The 25,069-nt window shown below is 35.1% G+C and overlaps 1 protein-coding gene across 1 annotated transcript in view; it reads right to left on the reverse strand.

Annotated features, from left to right (window-relative positions):
* Positions 1 to 25,069, reverse strand: part of CDKAL1 (CDK5 regulatory subunit associated protein 1 like 1) — a 582,236-nt gene that overhangs the window by 388,106 nt on the left and 169,061 nt on the right. The window contains exon 6 of the mRNA XM_069493178.1: positions 15,654 to 15,702. Within this exon, the coding sequence (XP_069349279.1) occupies positions 15,654 to 15,702 (49 nt within the window). The remainder of the gene's footprint in view (positions 1 to 15,653; positions 15,703 to 25,069) is intronic.

Consider the following 25,069-nt stretch of genomic DNA (forward strand, 5'->3'; position numbering starts at 1 on the left):
AGAATGGGTGAAGCAGATTGCCCTCCCAATGTAAATGGGCCTCATCCAATCAAATGAAAGCCCAAACAGAACAAAAAGGCTGAGTTCCTCTTGACTGACCGTAAGAACCAGAAAACTGGTCCATTCCGGCCTTCAGATCCATACTAAAATATTGGCTCTTCTTGGGTTTCAAGACCACCAGCGTATGGACTAGAGCTCACACCCCTGGCTCTCCTGGTTCTCAGGCCTTGGACTCAGACTGGAACTACACGTTGGCTCTCTCAGGTCTCCAGCTTGTCCACTGCCGATCTTGGGACTCCTCAGCCTGCATAACTGTGTGTGCCAATTCCTTATAATATAGCTCTTTCTGTATACACATCAGTCCTGACTAATACAAATGTTTACTCCAGTATTTGCCAATATTTTAATTAGAGTATGTCTTATTAAGTTGTAAGAATTCTTTGTATATTACGATTATAGGACCTTTATCAGATATGATTCATAAATATTTTCTCTCAGTCTGTGGCTTATATTTTTACTTTCATGGGGGTGTCTCTTGAAAAGTAAATGTTTTTCAATTTAATAAAGTTCAATTCATCAACTTTTTTCTTTTATGGCTCATGCTTCTGGTGACACATCTAAGAACTCTCCCTATCCCAACACCACAAAGATATCTCCTATGTTTTCTTCTAAATGTTTCATTGTTTTAGCTCTTATATTTAAGTCTAGGATCCACTTTATTACTTTTTGTATTTAATATACAGTAAGGGCCTAAGTTCATTTTTTTTCATATGAATATTCAATTGTCCCAGTACTATTTCTTTTCCTTCTTCCTCTTCTGTGCTATTGTTGTGGTGCATATTAACATATATAGTTGTATACAGTAGTCCCCCTTATCTGTGGTTTTGCTTGCCAGTTTCAATAATAAGTATGATAAGATATTTTGAGAAAAAGAGAGACCATGTTCACATAACTTTTCTTACTGTATGTTGTTACAATTGTTCTATTTTATTATTGTTATTGTTAATCTCATACTGTGCCTAATTTATAAATGAAACTATCATAGCTATGTATGTACAGGATAAAACCTAGCATATACAGAGTTGGGTACTATCTATGGTTTCAGGAGGTCTTAGAATGTATCCCCCATGGTTAAGGGGGGGGCCACTGTAAAGCCAAAAATATACTGCTATAATTATTGTTTTATATATAATTGTGTGTTTTTTAAATAAGAAAAAAATGTAAAAACATAGAGAGAATACTTTATATATACCCATATAAGTGTCATTTCTAGCACTTTCCATTGCTCCTTGGAATTCAAGTTATCACTTAGTACCATTTCCTTTCTGCCTGAAGAACTTTCTTTAGATTTCTTATAAATCTGTGCATGTGCACAACCTCCAGTCAACTCTAGGTATGTGCAGAGCTTCTCAAGCCTCCTATTGCTGCCTCATCTCCCAGAATTCCCTGTTAAATCCCTGGCTAGTCCGCCTGTCCACTGCTTGCACTGAACAGGCCAGCAACTTCAGTCCAGTAGAGCCGCATACTTTCCCTGTCATTTGCCATCACAGTCTCCACTGTACCTAACAGTTCTCCACATCAGCTGAGCTGCCTGGTTTTCACAGCCTGCTTTGCCCTAGCTGAACAATCCTGCCCAGAGTTGAGGACGGAAAATGGGAGCAGCCTCAGCACCAACACCACAGACTCACAGTTCTTACCCAAAGCTCAGTTGTTTTCATGAATACACATATCTCAGTTTATTGAGCATGTTTAGTGGATATCCAGAGTACTGACATAATTTGTTTTTGACCATTTGTCCAGTTTTATCATTGCTTTTGGGGAGAAGATTTGTTCACCTCTTCATGCAATCATGCCAGAGGCAAATGAAATGCAACTTTTTAAAAGCAATTAAGATAATTTCAAATACATAATTAGTACAGATATAAGATTCTAAGTAATTATATACATGTTTCATCACCCCTTATTTCAGAAAGATATATTGCTTAAGCATCTCCTGTATACATAGCTTTTCATGACCAGAAGTAGTAATAAAACCATCAGTCATACCCTTTTTGCACTAATCACTTTAATAAGAAACATTAAGCACTTCATTCATTCTGCAAATTTCCGCACTAACATGGAAACATACTAGAGTCAAGCAAGCATTTGGCATAACAGATTCCACAGATTTTCAAGATAAGTTAAACTCTTCAGTCAAAAGTCCAGTTAATGAAGAGGTGAGCAAGATTGGCATGATACCATAATAGTTCTCTGAGAGATGCCAAAAGTTCAATAATGACTATGCAAAGGCATGCTATTTTCATACTAGCATGAGAAAAATTTCATTATATCCTGCTGAGACTCCAGTAATATGCAGCCTGCACTAATAACATTTGATAAATTATTCATCTTCTCTGTCTACATTCAAATAAAGGAACATATCTCTGCCTGGTGATATAATGAGTTATTTTCTAATCCAATGATTCATTAAAGAGCAGCAGACCTAACAATACTCTGTGTTTTTTTTTAATTGAAAAATATAGTACACTAAAGACAAAGTAGGAAATAACATAAAAGTCACTTGTTATATCTGGCCGAAGATGAAAGGAAGAAAATTCAACCACAGAACAATGATTTCTTTAAAAATAGACTAGTGGAATAAAACTTTTATTTGTGATATACCATCTCTTTTAGAAATCCTCTTTCAAACACAACTGGTGTTTCAAATTAATTCCTTAAATCCATAGAAGACAGAATCAAAACATATTGTGAATCATTACCTATTTTACATGCAGTTATAAATACTGCTGCCATGTAAACAAACTGAAATTTGACAGACTAAAGAATAAAACTGAATGAGATGCCTTAAAGAGATGATGTCTTTGGAAAGAAAAGGCGAGGAAACAAGGACTCCAGCCCCAGAGAAACATGCTGAGGGAGTTGAGATGTGAAAGGTAAAAAAGAAATTTTTGGAGCAAATTTACCCTGAAAATGAACATGCTACACTTATGAGGGGACCATGAAGCAAAGACCACAATTACACACTTACACGTCCCTTCTTTTTTGATCCCTTCTCGCTAGCCACTGATATCTAGCGCTGTGGTAGAAAAAGGATGGTTACTCAATGAGAACTGATTGATTTTGTGACTACTGTGGATCACTCTTTTGGCTGGAGGGAAGGGAAAGAGAGAAAAGAAAGAAACCAGGACAACAGAGTTGCAAAGAACAAGGGAGTGAGGGGTTTTTTTTTTTCTTTACATCATTTCAATCCCATGCAGTAACAAATTAAAGGAGGAAGTATTAATAGGAACAGATGGGGAAGAATGATGCACAGTGTGACCAGATCAACTGATAATGAATGACATGAGACCACTGAGGAGATGGTAATAAAGATGTAAAGTGATTAAAATAGGGACATGCAATTTTAATACAGGGATACAAAAAGAAGACTGCCATGTATACAGAAGGAGACATAATCAAATGTTACTTTTCTGAGATCTTTTATCTTTTCCATTTTAAATGTAAATTCACATTTTATCTCCTCTAAATAATGGTCAAATGTGTCTCCGTAGGTTTATTAACCATCTTTATTAAACATCTCTCTAAGTTGTTACTTACAATGTCACATAAAATTCAACCCTGTTAAAACCAAATTCAATTTTAAGCCTTCAGGTTCAGCAGTTATTTATAAATCAGCTACAAACCCCTGATTCCATGCTGGCTTTTACATTTGATCTAATCCACTAAAGAATGTTACCAGTTAAAATTATATTATAAAATTTTGAACCAAAAAGCTTTTTATAAAATTCACTGTTGTGTGCACATTTCTGAATTCACAATACTGAAAAACCCATGTAAAGACCAAAGCACTGTACATTATTTGTACAATAATTGCCATACTAGTTGAATCAATGTTCAATGTTGCCTATTGATCTTTAAGAGCAAAAATCTTTTCTAAATCCCATAGAGCTAACTGCGTTGAATATTACTAGGGCTGAGGGAAAACATCCCACCCATATATACTAGAAAGCCCAAATCAGGAAGCCAATTATACTGGTCATTCACAAATAGAAAAGAACCAACCCCTGGAACATAAGCATGTATATTAATTGGGTGATAGAAATACGACTGCCTATAAAACACATCCATTAACTAAATTATGCTCCTATACGCAAACCAGTCTTCCCTCCTTTAATTCTCACAAGCTTTAAAGAGGGTGGTACATATTAGCTTTAGCATATCATTACATATTACAGAAATATCGATGATCTGGCAACTTGGACTCCTAATGTTTATTTTTTTCCCTTTAATTTCTTTTTCTTCTAAAAGCTTTATAAACAGCCAGACGTTTCTTCAATGCTTTATTCAACCCATCTATTTTTAAAGGCCATTCATTGTTTCCTGAATACGTGACCGCCCACCTCCACCACCATGAGAGAGGACTCATGCCAAGTTTTCTTGATCTCTTGCTGACTGCTCTTACTTCACACAAATTCAGTTCTGTTAAGTACACATTGAGAAGACTTGTCTGAAACCTAAGCTCCGGGTCGGCCTGCTGGAAATCTTCCTAGTAAAGCAATCCAACAAGATGGTGGGGCAGAGCGCAGAAGACTGGCAGCAAATTCAAGCAAAAAGAAAAACAATGAGTAAATAGACTACAGACATCAATTCTCATTTAAGTAAATTTGGTCATATCAATTTGAATATTTAAGAATATGCAATAAGTGTTCAATTTAATCTGTGTTTCTACAAAATCTTTGGACTTGTCCTCAACAGTCATTTTTAACTACTCAATTACAAAGAAAACCAAAAGTATAGTCAAAGTTTGCCTCCTTTGACTCCTATAGTCAAAGTATCACTCCTCATATGTAGGCACTTCCCAGGAGAAAAAAAGAATTTTCTGATATTCATACTAAAGTGTGACTCTCCCTTGAAATATTTTCATATTAAAAGAAGAAAGGAATATAAAAAAAGGAAATTGGGTTAAATGGAAGCAGCAGCTTGATTACAAGTCTAGGTTAGAAAACTGTACATGTAATGCTAGAATTAACTCAAAAACACCACCACATCATTACAACTTAAGTTCTAAATCTTAGCTACTTAAACAATTTCTTTCAGCAAGTATGAGGAGTTTAAATGTTAATTAGAACAATGATACCTAGAAAAAGATATTAAAATGAGGAAACAATAAGAATCAACTGTCCAAAAAGACGGAACTCAAAGCATAAATCAGAGTGTAAGTGAAGAGGGCGTACAAAGGTACGGACGTTACCTCGGCACATTTCCAGAGTTCAACGCCTTACCTGGCAGGAAGGTGGACTGGGGAAGAGACAAACTAAGATAAGATCATAGTACACAGTTTAAATCCCTGGAAATCTGAGAAATATTTAATATTAAAACTCCTATTACACACAAAAAAATCTATAATATTGTGAAATTTACATACAAATGGGACCTATAGAAAAGAACACAGAAAGATGAAAACATTTGTTCGAATGGAATTTTCCTAGGCAATTTTTTTTCTAATTGCACACTATTGCAAATATAATAATAATTTATATTAAACAAAGGATACATATAACAAATACTCCACATTTCTTAAATAGAGATGCCTTATGGGGGCAAATTACAATAAGCATTTAATTTTACGTTTTAACACGCTGACTGATACACTAGAAAAAAAAAATTTTTTCCTTGGAGCCACAGTGTTTTACTACGAAAATAGAATAAAAACTTTGAAAACAAAACGATCCTCTCTAATTTAATGAAAAATTTATTTTTTACTGCATTCTGTACGTGAATCATATGCAACTTGAAAATTAGTTCTTGTGACTCCCAAGGTGAAGAGATCTGTGAGTTACATATGCTTCACAAGGTCCCAGGCTCAAAACTAGCATGAGTTAAATACAACTCACGTGGCAGTTAATGTGTTAATTACTATATCTTTTGCAAGCAGATATGCTTTTTGTGACAGTGGGAGAAGATGTGTGGTGCCAATTTATTTTTCACAATCTACATCAAGTACATATCAAAACATTCAAAAGTCAAAGCAGTCCTACATCAATAGTTCAGCATTAGTACTGACTCGTAATCGGACTCCTCAGATCATTCACTGTCTTGCTACAATAGACTCTCCTGAATTCTACATTCGTTAAATAGTTCCAAGGCTTTTGTGTTTACAAAAACAAAGCCCATGAATGCTTCTGTTTCAGTATGTAAAGCATCCACGGCAGCAATAAAAAACATGATCATTTCTCATGCTCAAACCTATATTCCCAAAGTTACGGTACCCAGTGATGAAAGCAGAGATAACAGACCTTAGGATAAATGACACTCAAGCTGCTGGAGAATAGGAAAATGCAAGACATAAGGAACTTGTAAGCCATGTTTAACTGTTAAAACTGAAGCTCAGATCCCCACTTTTGATCACCAATGAAAAGTTCATATTTCCTCCCGCTATTATTCAACTCAACCCACCAAAAAGTGTGACAGAAGAGATGGGAAGCAGAGAAAGCTAGAGACTGGTCCCATCCATGTATCTTTAAAAATGCTTGCCTGACCTTACTGCCATTCATTTCAACTCCAGTCAGGAGCTGAACAGTCTTGTACTACAGGCAATCTAAACGGGAGGAGGCATCTGGAGCTTTAATACACTAACTGCCATGTGAGTTACATATACGAATGTAGAAAATGATGCATAGATTATCTTATCAATATTTAAATATAGCATAAAGCCTCCCAAAATATACCCCTCTCTCCAAAAAGCATACTCCATCCTGAGCCGCCACATTGAGTTCTGCCTTAAAGGGACTTAAGATTTTGAGGAAAGCAGACTCGTAAATAAATAACTGGAATGAAGTGTCAGGGATGGTCTGATCAATGTTTCTAAGTCCAGAAGGACACTATGAGGGAGCGGTCAACTCTCCCAGGGAAAATCAGGAAAGGCTTCAGGGAGAGGTGATATTATAGTCTGTGAGGCTGAGCAGGTAGGATACAATTTATATACACAATTATGTCTATTTCACGGTACATTTTGCTAAAATTCCTGCTTTTGGCTCATCTTCCACTTCTTAAAACCGATCTAGTTAGCCTATCGCTAAAAACAGAATTTGCTGAAAAGATTTATTAAAACTTGGCATGAAAGGGCCCTAGAGTGAAAAACCACACCTTCCAAAGTGAAAATGCTTCTAAATATAATTTATGAAGTAGAAATTATGTGGGCTTGAGATTCTTAGTTCTAGACAAAAAGACTAATCAAACATTATTTTAAAATTTAAAGAAATGACAGTGTTGGTTACAAAATGTGAGAAATTGAAAGTTATCTACATTAAAATACTCTGGCTACAGCTGTGATACCTGGCCTAAATATATAACTAGGATCTAGAATACAGGATTTAAAACATATCCTTAAAAAATGTGGAAGAATTTTCTTAACTAACTAACCTATGACAGTAAAAATTGTAAAAAGCATGTTTCACATTAAAACCTTCAAAAATTATCCTTAAAACACACACTCAAGAGAATTTTCTCTGTAGAATCTCTTCATTAGCTTTTTCTTGCTTAGACTACTTTCTTATTGTTAGCTTATAGTTAATACTTTTACTCCTCATTTTGTAAATTAAGCATCCTTACAGCACAGTAAGACTAAAATATTTTACCCAAAATTTCTTTTAAAAATTAACAGCTCTTGGCTGGGCGCGGTGGCTCACGCCTGTAATCCTAGCACTCTGGGAGGCCGAGGCGGGAGGATTGTTCAAGCTCGGGAGTTCAAGACCAGCCTGAGCAAGAGCAAGACCCCGTCTCTACTAAAAATAGAAAGAAATTATATGGACAGCTAAAATATATAGAGAAAAATCAACCAGGCATAGAGGCGAATGCCTGTAGTCCAAGCTACGAGGGAGGCTGAGGCAGGAGGATTGCTTGAACCCAGGAGTTTGAGGTTGCTGTGAGCTAGGCTGATGCCATGGCACTCTAGCCCAGGCAACAACAGAGTGAGACTCTGCCTCAAAAAAAAAAAAAAAAAATTAACAACTCTTTATTAACTTCTTACAAAAACGTTTTTATATTGGCACAAAATAAAATGGCAAATAAAACAGAAAGGGAAGAGTGAAAAAGAGATCAAAGAAGAAATGAGACACATGAAGAAACGAAATATCTGAGAGAGGATCTAAAGGTAACTAGAAAAAAGTGAGCAGCTATCTTAAAGACCAGGCATGAGGAAAGGAAATAATAAATGGGCCTCACTTTCTCACTTCCCTCCTTTTAATATAAACAGCTACGTGGAATAGAAAGAATAGGGTATTTGGGACAAGAGGACTAGGTTTCAAATTATAGTACACTGCTGCTGGGCTGCGTAGTCAGTAATGCCAGGCTTCCTGTGGAGTATAAATGAATTAATGTAAATGAAAAGAGTAAGCTACAAAGAGCTGGACAGAAGTTAATTACAATTGCTACTATAATTAATGCAACTGTACTCCTATCAAGACCTACAGTGCTAATGACGATTCTCAAAGGCAAGGTGGCAAGGAGGTTTTCAAAACTTTTAAACACTAGAAGTTTAAGTAAGACCCATTTCTTTTAAAAGCTCTGGAGGGCTAGGAAATAGGACAATAATAACCAAGTTTGTTATTATATAAATGTAATATATAAATATATTGTTAAATATATAAATTAAAGTAGATTCAAGGTCATCCCTTTGAAATCACTCACTTGTACTGTAATACACTTTCCTGAATGTGAGGGAAGGGGAAGAAGGCATAGGCAGTGAACCTGGAACTGCACATGGTCCTAGGTAAGTCTAATAAATAAGCACATGTACCCAGAAACAAGCACAGTGGAGTATCATGACTGGTTTTCTACCTGGGGACACCTGAGTGGTATGATCCTCACTCAGCCATAACAGTGGATCACAATGGCCAAGAATCTAGGTGAGGGGTAGCAGGGCAGAATCTCCAAACCCCAGCTTCCCCAGGTTCTGATCAACCAGCCCGTCATCTCCCCTTTCTGATTAGGGTCCCATTCAGCCACCATCCCTCTCCCAGCAAACACCCTTGAGAATCACTGCTCCAGGTGGTATTTCTTACCTTACATTAAATCTTCACAAACTTTTTCCCTCAGCAACCCAAAGTCATCCACCAAGATTAAAACTACCTGCCTCAAATCCTGAAAATAAACATTCCTCGTGGAAGAAATGAAAGTTTCAAAGACACACAAAATTCGTGAGGAATGCTGGCAAGTACACTGCCTATCCCAGCTCAGAACTGTAATACAACTGAATGGAGTAAAGGCAAAAGAGTCCGGGAACTAGGCTTTACTCAAGACATTCTTCGCTAGACAATACAGAGATACACCAAAGAAAAACACGGGGTATGTCTGCCTCAAACAGCTTCAGCTTCATTTTCTAAGTAGGAAGGCATAGGGAAAGAAAAAGTAAAATCTGACATGTAGAGACTGGGATGCTAGAAAAAGGCTAGTCACATTCTAATAACTTTTGCTGGAGATCACCGTCTAAAATGTCAATGTCTCATTCTAATGACAGACTCTGATGCTCAATTTTATATTATAGATTTATACACTTCAAGGATTTCAGGGTGGAAAGGACCTTCCATGTCATACAATTTCCAACTCAAGAAACTGAGAACCAATGAGATGACATGGATTGTTAAAGATAACATTGTTACAACTACTTTTTACTCATGATAATTAAAAATTAAAAAATAAAAAAAGGTGACATTGTTGGTAGTAGAAACAAGCTTTTCAACATAGCTCTTCAGAGTCTCAATCCAGGACTCTCACCCCTCACAGCAGCCGACTTTTCAGTGCAGCTTAAAGAAATGGTGCACTTGAATTTTCAGAGTTACAATAAAGATTTAATGTGTTAGAAACCATCCTTTATAAGGACATTTCAATTACTATTTCTTTATCACTCAATAAAACGTATACTTTGTTATAAAATGGTAGTACTGAGATAAACTTCTACCTAAAATCCATCCAGAGTTGATACCCTAACTGGAGGTTCTGCAAATGAGTTTTTCCCCCTCAAACTAAGTAAATGAAATTGATATTTATTCTCTCAGTCTCAGAAGTCATTCCTATCTATCTGCTGCATGCTTTGTAGTGTTACAAAATGAACTTTTAAAAGAAAAAATGTGCAAAACATTAGATTAAAAAAAATGTTAAAATCAATTGAACATTCTTACCCTGTGCCAATTAATATCAATATTAGGTTTTCTAAAGAAAGGTTCATTATGTCATTAAAGAGAGGTCATATTATAACTGATTAAATTATTCTAATTGTCAAATGAAATATTTCAAGAAAAAGAGAAAATCAGATTTAAATTTCTCAGCTATAAAATTATTCTATGTTGCAGTTTTTTTCACATGGCTGTTGATATAATAAATCATTTCCCTGACAATAAAATCTTTGTTTTTTATTTGAAGATGATCATTTTATGTATGTTTTCCTATCAAAGCTTTAGATATTACATTTCTAACATGACCCGGTTTCCACTTTGTATTTCTATTTTTAGGAAACTCAGCTATAACGTACTAAAGGAGAATTACCAATACAATTTACTATTGTGTTAAGAACAGTCAAAACAAAACAGAAAATACCACAATTAATGTACAACTTCACCCTCTATTTGAAAAATGCGCCTGGCGCGGTGGCTCACGCCTGTAATCCTAGCACTGTGGGAGGCCAAGGCAAGAGGATTGCTTGAGCTCAGGAGTTCCAGACCAGCCTGAGCAACAGCCAGACCCCGTCTCTACTAAAAATAGAAAAATTAGCTGGGTGTGGTGGCTACTCGGAGGCTGAGGCAAGAGAATTGCTTGAGCCCATGAATTTGAGGTTGCAGTGAGCTATGATGACACCACTGCACTCTACCCAGGGCAACAAAGCAAGACTTTATCTCAAAAAAAAAAAAAAAAGAAAAGAAAAAGACAAGAAAAATGCACAATGAAGTTGCCAGTATTTTTATACTCTAAGTTTATAGTCTCAACTATTCTCACTACATTTTACTAGTTAAAAACAGATTCTCTAAATGAAGAATAAAATTTCTCCAGTCACATAATAAAGCACATGTGTGCAGTGTAGAAAAGTGGTGTACCAAATGCCAATTCTCTTAAAAGTTAATTATAACAAAGTCATATGAAAAAATTCTTTTTTCAAAGTATATTAAAGTTCTTAAAAATATATACATTAAGTGAACATGTTTTGTATGAAAGGCTCAAAATATGATTGATATACTTGGTGTTTTTTTATGAAAATTCCTATTCGAGTAAATAGTATAAAGTTTAGGTATAACACAAATTTTCTCTAGGCCTGATGTTTTATATAAGTTATGTATTAATAAAAGTTAATATGATTGTGAAATTAGAACTTTGAGACCCAGAAGTTGCCATATCTGAAAATACCTAATACCTGAAATGAAAACAATTGATATACAGACTTAAAAGCAAAGATGTTTAAACATAAACTGGTTCACATTAATAATTTCCACAAAAGGTTAGACAAGAATAATACATTTTTAAAGAATTAACAACACTTGCAGTCCCACCTTCACACAATCTGTAAAAATACTCTCATGTTAACAAAAGTTAACATGTCAGCCCAATTTAACAATAGGCAAGTCCTTGTTAATATGTATACAAGGAAAGATGGGGCTACTTAACCAGTTTAGTGAGACTATTAACAGAAGGCTTGTAGCATGGGAAGCCTGTGAGGTTCAAGTCTAAAGGAATTTCATTTCCTTGTTTACAACAACCACATCCAGGGAACTATTTATGACAGTGTGTTATCTAAAAGCTACAATAAGACTATCAACTTAAACCATTTAACACTATGCCCCCTCCAACCCTAAAATGAAGAAATCAAAAGGTAGAGAAATACTCTTCATATAAATAAATTCCATTAATAATAAAAGGTGGCTTCACATCATTAAAAAAATGCATCTTTGAGCAAAAATGGAAATATAAGCGATGAACACACTAAAGCAGTATAATTAAAAGTAAGACAAACCAAAAACACACAAAACAATTTGAAAGCAGTAGAATCTACCTGAGGGAAATGTTAAAATATTCATTTGCAATTTAAAAGCTTTAATGGCTGAAAAATATTAGAAAAACTTAGTTACTTAACCACTTTCATTTTTAAAAAAAACAGTAAAAATGACTATTTACAATGTTTAAAGAAGAATTTTTCTAGAGCATCCATTACATATTTTGCAGTAGACAGATAACGCTGCTTCTGGTCAGTATGTGTGTAGCTGGAAACGGGACTAATATAATAATTTGGCTAATAAAGTTATAAGTCACAGAAATACAGACAAGCCATGATATGCTGGTTTCTCTAATAGAGAGTCTTTCCCAGCCATTATTTCAAACCAAAGTATAAAATGAAGTGATGTGAAAAATCAACTACAAGTCCTATGGTAAAATTTTCCTGTTTGGGATCACAAAGAAATTTGCCTGCTCTTGTTGTTAAAAACATTATGATTTGAAAAATGCTACCTAAAAGAGATACAATGAATAAAAAGAAGTTTATTCTAGCAATAATGTATGTAGGCATATAGAAGACAAATAAGTAAAGCTAGAATCTTATTAATTTGGGAGAACTAAAGGAGGGGACAGAAAGGAAAGAAGATAGCCAAGGACACAAACTGCATTAAAGGTGGCGGCAAAACACAATGGTTACCAAACTGTAATCACCTATTCACATGGTGCATAAACTTAAACAGGCTCATTGCAAAAAACTAAATAAATAACAGTAATAAATCCCTGGCTCTTTGTGTTACTAAAAGGTGGAAGTTACCACCTATTTACTTACACCAGTAAGACTGGAAAGCATTCCTAACACACAAACTTTTCCACTATGTCCAGATGATAGTAATTGTATCAGAAATTATACATAAGAGAATGCATAAAAGTGCCCTTTCAAAGCCTATATTAAAAATTAATAAAAATTATATTGAAAAACAAATACTGAAGAAACAGGTGTGCTTTTGTCCCAATATCGTCCCAGATGTACCATGCTACATATTCAAGCTCAATCACTTACTCATTAAATTAGGAAAACATCCTCAAATAAACCTGCATTGGATTCTGTAGGGCGATTACTCAGTCATTAACACTGATAAACCACACTTGATATAGTTCTGCCTTCCAGTCTCAATTTATAAAGAGTTTATGCTCTGAACAAGTATCACATGCAAAGCACAAAACCTGACAAAGCGAAGATTAATAGCAATGTCTTAAATAAGAAAGCTTTTGGTAAAGTACCCTGGGAATTTAGGTCAGTCTAATACAAGATGGTATCAATTACTCAGAAGTTAGGGGAAACAGAAAATCAATTAAACTTGCAGATTTTACCATATTGGGATAGGAAAACCCTGAATTACCACTATTTGAGGTATTTGCTATTAGACTGAATGAAATGCCAGCAAACACATTAATAGTAAGAGGGAACTCTTCTAACAGTGATTGAATGGGGAAGAATTATGACTTAACAGTAAAAACTTTTTTCTAATTTCAATAGGAAATATTTACTTGCATTCATTTGTCATAAATGATTCAATTAGACTATCCTTTTACAAAGACGAGATTATTTTTAATGATTTTTTTGTTTCGGAGGACTTCATGTACACTTTGGAAGAAATGCAGATTTCTATTCCCTTCAGATCTTTCGGACAATAAAAGTTTTTAATGACCATGTAAGCCAAGACTAAAGCATATGTGAATATTTTTAAAAAAAAAGAAATAAATATGAATCCTTTAGACATTGTATTTCTTCCCTTAGATTCAATTACGTATCATGTTAAATTATCAAAATGATACAGGAAAAGATCCTAAATTCATTATAATGTGTTATCTCCTAAAGCAAAAACTATAAATGGACAGAATTTTCAGGCTACTACTGAAACAAGGAGGATTCATTCAGAATAACTTAGAATTTGCCATTTTGATGCAACCAAGACATATACAAATGAAAACATGTTTTGTATGGTTTTATGTTAATTACAATAGATTTAAATGCTGTCAGTAGCAGTGTACCTTATTTTAAAATATTAAAGTATTTTAAAATATTACTTGGTGTAATATAAGCAGCAATAAGAAGAATGCAAACAGGCTGTGGCAGAGGCTGTATGTCCAAAGCCCCTTCAAGGAAGAGATATGAAGAGAGCTCCTCAGTCATCAAATGTGGAAACAAGACAGTTATAGCAAAATTCTCTTGTAAGGCTGCATTCCATCTGGCCCTTCTGGATTGAGCCTTGCTTCTCCACGGCTAACTTCTTATCAGTCAGGGTACCAGCATAGCAGATGGCACACTGCATAACTTAAGAGATTTTCACAAAGGAACTATTTACTAAAGTTTGGGCAGGCTTAGGAAAACCAACAGGAGACAATGCAATGCAATACTCTAAGGCAGAGAACAATGTGGCACTGTTTCCAACCCAGAGGCAAAGAAAGAGAACGGTTACAGGAACCTGGAGAAGGAGATGAATAGAGAGGGTTACCAGACTAGCGCTTGGCTTTCAGGTAAAGAAAGGAGCCAACCCAAAACAAGCAAGGAGGGAGGGAGAGAAGAGAATGAATATTCCATCTTTCTCTCTTGTCACACCCTCCAACCTCCAGTTGGCTGAATCCAACTGGACACCACATGGCAAGGATCCTACCGATGCAATCCATACAGGTCAGCCTCCAGGGACACAGATCAAGATACAGAGTGGGTGCCTGTCACACTCTAAGTACACAATAAATGCTGGTACTTCTGGATTCTCCAAGATGGGACCTGAAGTATATTTTGAAAAAACATTCAAAATTATCATTGCTGTAAATTTTTAATCCTGATATTTCATTTTATTTTGGAATTTCAAAAGCTTAAGGTATAGTCTCATTCTCATATTCTGTGATAATCAATCTTTAGTATAAATCAAAAATTCAAAAATAATGAATAAAAGCATGTGGAAGGTAGTAGACACAAGCCAGCAGGAAAAGTATAGAGTTAAAAATTTCAATTGGGTAGATGCAGTCTATTTGTTTTTTAAAAACATAAACTTCTCATTTATAACAAAACAGCAATTTTAAGTGAGATTTTCAATTCACTTATTTCAATGTCATATTACTGGTTTTTATTTGTGCTAATCTAACACAGGAAAAATAGCCTATAAATATTTAATGTTAAAACACAAAATTGAGGATGATTTATTTCTCAGTGACTTCAATAAGAATCTGTTTGAGATTGGCTAACGAAATACCTAAGCAAAATTCTATTGTCTAGTGTAACTACAAAAATTACATCTTGAAGCATATCAAAATTAAATATTGCTTTTAAAAGTACTTAAAAAAAACTACAAATTATGTGAGATGAAAATATGCAAATAAAATTTCCTTATTTTAAAATTGATTAAGTTCTGTCTTCTGATCTGAGATTCAAACTAAATCCATTTTATATAAAAATAAGATTTTAAAAAAGCCTGACCATGATCTGATTTATTTATAAGCCAAACATCGAGTTCCTGCCTCCAATATTACATTAGTGAATGCATGAAGCTAAGGAAAAAATTTTATGATTTTATATCTAAAACTGTAACTTTATAAAGATGCTCAGTGTTGAGTATTTTTATAACGTAGTTCAGAAAATATATACATCTGCTCTGCTCACTGTCAACAATTACCTTTAATTGTTTCCTCCACAACTTCTACCACACGATCTATCTGTTGAACCTAGAAAAGAAAACAAACTATTAGGCAAAAATTCACACAGGGAAGAAAAATTTATGTTTATCCTTCTGCTTGTGTCAATGTTACTTATTTTCTAAGCATATCAATGAAGGTTTTCTTTAATGCATTTGGAGATATTACAAAAGATATTCTATATTAATGTTCTGTGTTACAATGAAGTATGAAATTATCACCTTCCTGTCTCCAGTAATAACTAAAAAAATCATATAGCATTTAAATAAACTGTCTGGAGTTGTGTTAGGATAGCCTATCAACATAAACTCAATACATCCTGAGATATAAACTTCAGTTTAATTAAAACATGTCTTCTCACACAGAAATTCATGAAAAATGGCATAAAATGACAACCTATCATGGACTGATGTTATAGTTTGTATAAAGAAAAAGAAATAAAATAAAAAATGACAACCTACACATAAAGACATGCTAGTATTAAAGAGATCTATTCCAAATTCTGTGTTTTTATTAAGATTCAAAACTCTTTTAATGAATTTTTATCATGTGCTGAGTACTGCACTCAGTTCCATGAAATGCAAAGTCAAATAATACAGCTCCTGTTCTATACACCAGTGACTCAGGAAGATTTCCCAGGGTGCCACAGGAACACGGAGGAAAGGTAATAAAATCAGACCGAGTGATCCAGGAATGCCGCCTAGGGAACCAGAGGTGACTCTTGAGGTTATGAAAAACAGGATCACAAGAGGAGAAGCCCATGAAGGAGACTGAGTAAACATGGCTAGAGTTTCAAAGGTAAATGAAAAAGTGAAGTAATATTATGATTCAAGAAGCTAAAAGAAGAATAAGTCAAAGTTAATTCTCCAAATTATCATTGTTTTATTATAAAAGAAATATCATGGAAAAATTCAAACAAAATAGAAATATAAAGAGGAAACAGTTAAAATAACCCATAACATTCTCTATTTCCACTCCTCAGATAAAATCACTTATAATAGTTTGATGAATAGATACCAAGACATTTTCTGGTGTCAAATATTTATATATAGATCTGTTCTGCAGTGTAATTCTTTTTTACAAATGATAAGGGAGAAAAAAACACATGTATGTACAAATATATAAATATATATACAAAATAAACCTGTCCCTTGAGTTTTTTTTCCTATACATCACCAGTACATATAGGTCTACTTCATCTTATTAGCTGCCTACTATGGATGCCTACTAGGAAATAAAGACTTTGGAGAGCACACTTGGACACCCTCTACCTCTGACCACTCAGCTCAGCATGGTATTAGTTGCAGCAATAATTACTGAGTAACCGCTATAGACAAAGTAAATCTCAGAAAATGTTAGGTCTTTGTTGTTCAACAAACCTACCTAACTGCAGATGCGTCTACCTGAAAATGTTGCAACCATTAGGCCTCGGTTTTCTTAAGAGAGCCCGTGTGACTTCCATATAAAATGTGATAAAAACAGCCAGCAGAACAGACGACATTGCAAAGAATAGGGAGTGGCCAACAGTGTCAAATGCTACAGACATAAGTTAACATGGAGACTACAGTGAGTATGCTTGATTTAACAATAAGGGAGTCAATAAACTCAGGAGAAGCAGTGAGTTCAGTAGTAATGAATCATAAATAAGAAAATGGACACAGCTAATAAAGACTACTCTTACAAAAAGCTGGGTAGAAAGGGAAGGAGAAACAGGACTCCTGGTGGCTAGACAATATTGAATAAATGTCTGTTTTGGTTTAGGTTAGTTAGTACATTTAACTATTTCATTTTTTTTTTTTAAGTTTACATGCTGAGGGGAGAAAGGCAATATACAAAGACGAGTTGAAGATAGGAAAAATAACTGATGGAACAAGGCCCCTCAAGAGGAGGACAGGGTAAAGGAAAACACAGGTAGAGACACAAGCCCAAATGAAAAAAGGGCCAAGTTGTCTTCTCCTGAAATAAGAGGTCAGAGGAAAGCCTGGGAACAGATGCTACTATTCTTGTACAAGGCAGGGAGGATGCTAAGCAAATTCCCACCTGTTGGTCTCATTTTTCTCTCAGTGAAAAAAGAAGCAAGTTCATCTGCTAAGAGTGAAAAAGCATATTGTGAAATAAGAACAGACTGAATGTTTATAAATACTGTTACAGAAAATAAAAGAGTGATGACTAGGGACATGTAAAAATTGTGAGACAGTATTGAGCTACCAGTTGAAATTAGAGACCATGATTTTGTAACAATGACTCAATGTGCAGCTGTGATTTTTCTCAAGGCCCAGCAGTTCTAGAGTAGGAGCCAAAGAGACAAATGGATTTTGTCTAATGGATCCTAGGTTTGCTAATTCTGCTATTTATTCACTCATCATTCATTGACCATCTAATATATACCAGAATGGCTCAAAGGGCTGAGGAAACCACACTAAGAGATTCATGGAATGGACTAGAAGGAAATGGAAGAATGAAAGTTTACTATGCATTTTGGATGAGACGAAGCTTGGAGAATAGGTTAGACAGAGAAATAAAGAGAGTCAGAAAGAAGAAATGAAGTGCCTACGGGTTGGGGTAATGAAAGAATGAAGGAAAGAAAGGAAGGAAAAAAAGAGAAAAGAAAGAGAATAGGAAATATAATCAGAGTGCAGATATGGGCATTTAGTGTTTTTTGCAGTATAGCAAGGTCCAAGATCTGGCAAAGGGAACAGGTTGCTGTAACAGAGAAGGAGGTGACGTCAACTGGGATTGAGATATAACAAAGTGAGAGGCTATAATGTTGGTAAGAGATTACATACAGATGCTCAGATTGCCCAGGATAATAGAGACGTGGGTAGGACAAGGAAGAGTTGGTCAATTTCCCAGTGAATGTGGGTGAATAACCAAGGTATCAGTTGAGGATAAAAGACAGGGAATACAAGGAGGAAAACAGGAGAAAATTCAATGACGGGCCAGAACAAAAATGCATTCCTATGCAGTGAGAAATATAAAAGCTCAAAGGGAGCACTGCATCCATTCTTGTAGCACACAGACTGAATAAGAAGTCATATTCCTAGAGAAGAGTTAGAACAACATGTAGAGGACGCAGTCTGTTAAACAACTGAGGGTAAGCTAAAACTATAAAATTCTTAAAAGAAAACAGAGCCACAAATCTACATAAAGCTTGAATTAGATAATAGTTTCTTGGATATAACACCAAAATACAAGCAATCAAAGAAAAAATAAACTAGATATCACCAAAATTCAAACCTTTTGGTACTTCAAAGGACAACATCAAGAAAGTCACAAGGTAGCAGAAAATGGGAGAAAATTTTTACAAATCATGTATCTGGTAAGGAACTTGTATGTAGAATACCTAAAGAACTTCGACAACTCAAGAATAAAAAGACAAATAAACCAATTAAAAATGGGAAAAAAATCGCAAAGATACTTCTCCAAGGAAGATACATAAATGCCCAAAAAGCACATGAAAAGATGCTCAACATCATTAGCCAACCAGGAAATGCAATTCAAAGCCACAATGGAGAAATGGGGAGCTAGTGATTAATGGGTACACAATTTCAGTCTGAGAAAATGAAAACATTCTGGAGATGGATGGTGGTGATGGTTGCACAACAATGTGATTGTACTTAATGCCATTGAATAATTCCGGTTAAAAATGGTTAAAATGGTACGTTTTATTTTACCACTATTTTTAAAAAGCCCACAACGAGATACTACTTCACACCCACTAGGATGGTTATCATCAAAAAGACAGATAACAAGCGTTGGTGAGGATGTGGAGAAATTGGAAACTTCATATGTTCCTGGTGGGAATGTAATAAAATGATGTAGCTGCTTTGGAAAATAGGCTGGCAGCTCCTCAAATGGTTAAACATAGTGTTACCATATAATCCAGCAATATCAATCTTAGATATACATCTAAGAAAAATGAAAACATATGTCCAAGCAAAAACTTGTACACAAATGTTCATAGCAGCATTGTTCATAATAGTCAAAAGGTAAGAACTCAAGTGTCCACCAACTGTTAAGCAAACAAAACGTGGCATATCTTCACAATGAAACACATCCATCATTGCATAATGGCAAGGATATGTTCTGAGAAATGCATCATTAAGTGATTTTGTCATGGTCTGAACATCACAGAGTGTACTTACACAGACCTAGATGGTAGAGCCTATTACATACCTAGACTATATGATATAGTCTATTGTTCCTAGGTTACAAACTGTACAGCATGTTGAAGTCAGACAAAAGTCACATATATGAAATGTCCAAATGTAGGAAAATCTACAGAGACCCACAGAGGTTAGTGATTACCTATGGATGGGCAGAGGGAGAAATGGAAGGGAGTGCTAAGAAATATTGGGTTTCTTTTTAGAATGATGAAGATTTTCTAAAATTGATTGTGGTCATGGTTGTACAACTCTGTGAACAAATTAAAAACTACTGAATTATACACTTTTGTAAATGGGTAAGTTGTAGGGTGTGTGAATTATGTTTCAATAAAGTTGTTATTACCAAAAAAAAAAAAAAAAATTTAGACGGGTCAAATTTCTAATGTCAAAGTCAGGAAAGTGGAGGAAAAACTGAGGAAATGTCCCCGATTGAAGGAGACTAAACAGACGTGACTGAAGGAGACTAAAAAGACGTGACTAAAGGAGCTTGCAAAGAGATCTGAACACAACTACGAATATGGGATTTTTCTTTTCCTATAAAGGACATTATTGAAACAACTGACAATATCTGAATAAAGTCCATACACTGGCTTATAGCATTACATCAATTTTGATAACTGTATTATAGTGATATCAGAGAATGTCCTAATTTTTGAAATATACAGGTTTTTGAATATTTAGAAATAAAGGGGTAAGAGGCTTGCAACTCACTTTCAAAAGGATCAGAAAAAATGTGCATACATAGAAAGAGAATATAAGCAAATTTGTTAAAATATTAACATTTGGGAAAACTGGGTAAAGGGTATATGAAAACCCTGTTTATTTTTACAACATTTCTGTAAGGGTTATATTATGTCCAAATAAAAGGTTTAAGTATGTGTGCATGGAAAAAATGAAGAGAGATTTTCTTTTACCCTGATGGTCACACAGAATTTGTGTGAACGCATATAACTGAAAATATATCTGCTAATTTTTCAGAAGTACCTAATTAGATTTTCTTTTAATGGCAAAAGAAAAAAAAAAAGTTAGATATTGCCCACACATGGTAATTTAAATTACTGGATGGTGTGGGGGAACTCCAGGACCTCAAAGAGAATGGCCTAACAGAACTTAAAAGAAAAAAAAAAAAAAACTATCTGACTACAAACAAGCAGGGGAGAAGTTTATAAAATGATTTAAAGAAAATACTATGTCCACTTCTATTTCAAGTGTGGAGGACACAGTGGGGAGAAAAGAATGAAAAAAGGGGAGACAGAGAAGAAAGGGAGGGAAGTGGAAGGGGAAGAGGAGTTACCTGCAAGAGAGAGAAGTTAGGAGGCAAAGAACTACAGGGTGGAAGGCAAGAAAAGGGGGAAAAACAATCATGAGCAAGAGGACAAACTCAAAATTCACACATAGTAGTGAAGAACATATTAAATTCATTCTGGGAGAAAAGGAAAGTTGTTCTTAATTAATACTATAAATTGAGGCCCTGAATACACAAAAGCTTATTCTCTGGCATATAATTCAAATAAAATAAATAAAGCAGTATCATGTGTCCTTCAGGCACTTAGTTATAAATATACAGAAAAAAAGACACGCAGTCTGTTCTATTACTGACTCCATATGTTCTCAACAATGAAGAAAGGAGTTGGTGTATAAACAATTCATAAATAACATTAATGAGTCATTCTGCTGCAGAACTTTTAAAAGAAAGCCATAAAAATATTTTATTCAGCTATTATGAACTACTCTAAATTTATAACTAAACATGTATTGAAGAAACAAGCCTATACAATGGCACCTAAAGCAAATAAAAAGTGCTATTCTAAAAGTTCCTAATTGTTTAGAGCACTGCTGTCAAGAGAACTTTCTGCACTGATAGAAATGTTTATATGCTGGGCCACCCAATATGGTAGTCACTAGCCACATGTGGTCATTACAGACTTGAAACATAGCTACTGTGACAGTGGAATTTGATTTTAGTTAAATTTGAATTAAATAGTCATGTGTGGCTATCAGCACCCACACTAAACTGTACGGGTTTAGGGAATAGGTAACACAGTCATCCAGTTTGCAGTAATTTGTTAAGGCAGCCCTAGGTAACTAATGCATACCTCAAACACAACTTTGCCAACTAGGCTTTTAAAAAAAAGAAAAAAAGAAAAAAAAGTCCACTGACCTGAGGCTATCACAGAACAAGCTGATACTATTCTGTAGTGAGAGGTTCTGCTTTAGTGTGCACATGAGGTATCTTTTTTCCTGAACAACCAGCAGCTAAATAAGTTAATGACTAGGAATAACACGGTGACAGCTAACATTTCTTAAACAATTACTTTGTTTCAGGCTTTGTACTGACACCTCACATGCATTATCACATTTAATTCTCACAATGTTTCTAGGCAAGAGATACTAGGGCTATTTCCATTTTTGTCAATTATTCTCAGTAGATCTTGTCCAGGAATGGCACCTAGATGGCCCACTTGATGAATTTCCCTTTTCTATGCACATGGAGGTCACTACTAAATGACCACAGAATGCTATCCAACTGAACTTGGACTTTCAGAAGACCGAGGCAGTAACTATTCCCCCCAAATCTCCCCAAGTCACCATTGCCATGAATATGCTCACTTGACAAACATTTATTAAACACTAACCATGCATTGCACACTGTCCTAGAACTAGGCACATAATGGTGAAAAACACAAAGTCCCTGCTTCACAGACCTAACATTCTAACTGGGGAGACAAACAAGCAAATAACTGAAAATCTTCATTTCCTATCATGACAGATGCTATGAAGAAAATAAAATCTAGGAGTAGAAGGAGATGGATAGGATAATTTTGCTACAGTGGCCCAAGTAAACACGTGAATAGGTAGCATTAACCCAGAGACCCGACCCATAAGGCAGAGGCATCAATGTGAACCTCCAGGGGGAAATGTAAGTACAAGGACTGAGAGACTGGACCGACACAGAGGGGTTGTGAGGTCAAAAGTAGCCCAGCAATGAGGGACAGAGTGGTAGGAAATGGGGGCAGACAGTTAGGGAAGGAAGATTATGTAAGACCTTGTAGTTCATGCTACGCTGTTTAGATTTTATTCAACTGGCAAAAGAAAGCCACTGGAGGGTTAACAGAACAATTTTAACAGCATTATTCCAGCTAATTCTATTGGCAATTTGCAAAGCCTGTGCTTTGTCCACATTTCTCTATTACTTGATGTGATTCTTTATATACTTGTATGAATCTGGCTGGGGATTTACTATCCCTTGATTTTTGTCCCAAGAATACCTCAAATTCTTTCAGGAGTATAACAGGTTAATTCATTATAGATCTACATAAACATATACACACACGGAACTTTCTCATTAGTTCTCTTAATCTTGATTGTATATAAATATTAATGAAAGGAAAACCTGTCATTTTCATTCTAATTAAGAAATACCAGGGGCCAGGCAGAGTGGCTCATGCCTGTAATCCTACCATTATGGGAGGCCGAGGCAAGAGGATCACTTGAGGTCAGGAGTTTGAGATCAGCCTGAGCAAGACCCTGTCTCTACTAAAAATAGAAAAAATTAGCCGCACGCAGTGGTGTGTGCCTATAGTACCAGCTACTTGAGAGGCTAAGGCAGGAGGATCACTTGAGCCTAGGAGTTTGAGGTTGCTGTGAGCTAAGGTGAAGCCACAGCACTCTAGCCCAGGCAACAAAGCCAGACTGTCTCCCCTCTCCAAGAAAAGGAAAAAGAAATACCAGACCAAAACTTTAAAAACCACCTGAAAACTCCATTTGACCTTTAAAAGAAAAAAATGGCGTAAGAGTCGCATTTTATTGTTTTACATGTGGATACCCCATCTTCCCAGCACCATTTATAATATTAAAGAGACTATCCTTTCCCTATTGTGTCTTCTTGGTGGCCTTCTCAAAAATTATTTGACTGTATATGCTTGGGTTTAGTTCTGAGCTTTCTATTCTGTTCTGTTAGTCTATGTGTCTGTTTTTATGCCAGTTACTATAGCTTTGTAATATAATTTGAACTCAGAAAGTGTGATGGCTCCAACTTTGTTTTTCTTTCTCATGATTGTTTTGGCTATTCAGAGTCTTCTATGGTTCCATACAAATTTTACAATTGTTTTTTTCTATTTCTGTGAAAAATGCCATTGGAATTTTGATAGGAATTGTACTGAATCTGTGTATTAGGCCACACACAAAAATCAACTCAAAACAAATTAAAGACCTAAACATAAGACCTGAAACCATTAAAATTCCTAAAAGAAAACATAGGGGGAAAAGCTCTTTGATATTGGCCTTGGCAATGATCTTTTGGCTGTAACACGAAAAGCTCAGGCAACAAAAGTAAAAGTAAATAAGTGGGACCATATCAAGCTAAAAAGCTTCTGCACAGCAAAGGAAACACTCAACAGAATAAAAGGGCAGCCTATGGACTAACAGAAAATATTTACAAACCATATACCTAAGAAGGAGCTAATATCCAAAACATACAAAGAATTCATACAATACCAAAAAAAAAAAAGATTAAAAAATGGGCAAAAAAATCAAATATATAGAAACAGGAGTAGCATGGGAATTACCAGGGGCAGGGAGAGGGAAGAAATGAGGAGTAGGTCCAATGACACAAACTTTCAGCTATACAGGATGAGTAAGTCTAGAGAACTAATGTACATCAAGAGGACTACAGTTAATAATAATGTTTTGTATACTGAGAATTTGTTAAGAGAGTAGATGGCAGGTGCTCTTATTATACACAAACACACACAGTAACTATGGAAGACAGACAGATTAATTTGCTTGACTCTAGTAATCATTTCATGTATGCATATCAAAACATTATGTTGTATACCTTAAATACACACAATAAAAAAGGGGAAAATGTTTTTTCCATTCCTTGTAAGATCTGTACATATAAAGTCTTTTCCATCAAATGTATGTCCAAATTTTTTGCTTTCATCATAATGGGAATTTGATCCAATAATCAGCTGTGATTGAGTGAGTTACCTATCTGATAGGTAAAAATTCAATATTAACTTCTCTACAAAAAAATGTTTTTCTCTTAAAAGTTTGCCCTAAGCCATTACAGAAAGTCCCTACCTTAAATGGTATTGGGGGAGAACTCAAATTCCAAAGCTCTTAAATTTGGGGGAAGTTCACAACAGTCACTAAGCTAACTTAATGCGTTTCAATTCTATTACAAGAAACATTTCTTGAATTCACAAGCCTATGAATAAGTCTGCTAA

The sequence above is a fragment of the Eulemur rufifrons genome, chromosome 18, assembly GCF_041146395.1.
Source record: "Eulemur rufifrons isolate Redbay chromosome 18, OSU_ERuf_1, whole genome shotgun sequence".
Lineage (NCBI taxonomy): Eukaryota > Metazoa > Chordata > Mammalia > Primates > Lemuridae > Eulemur > Eulemur rufifrons.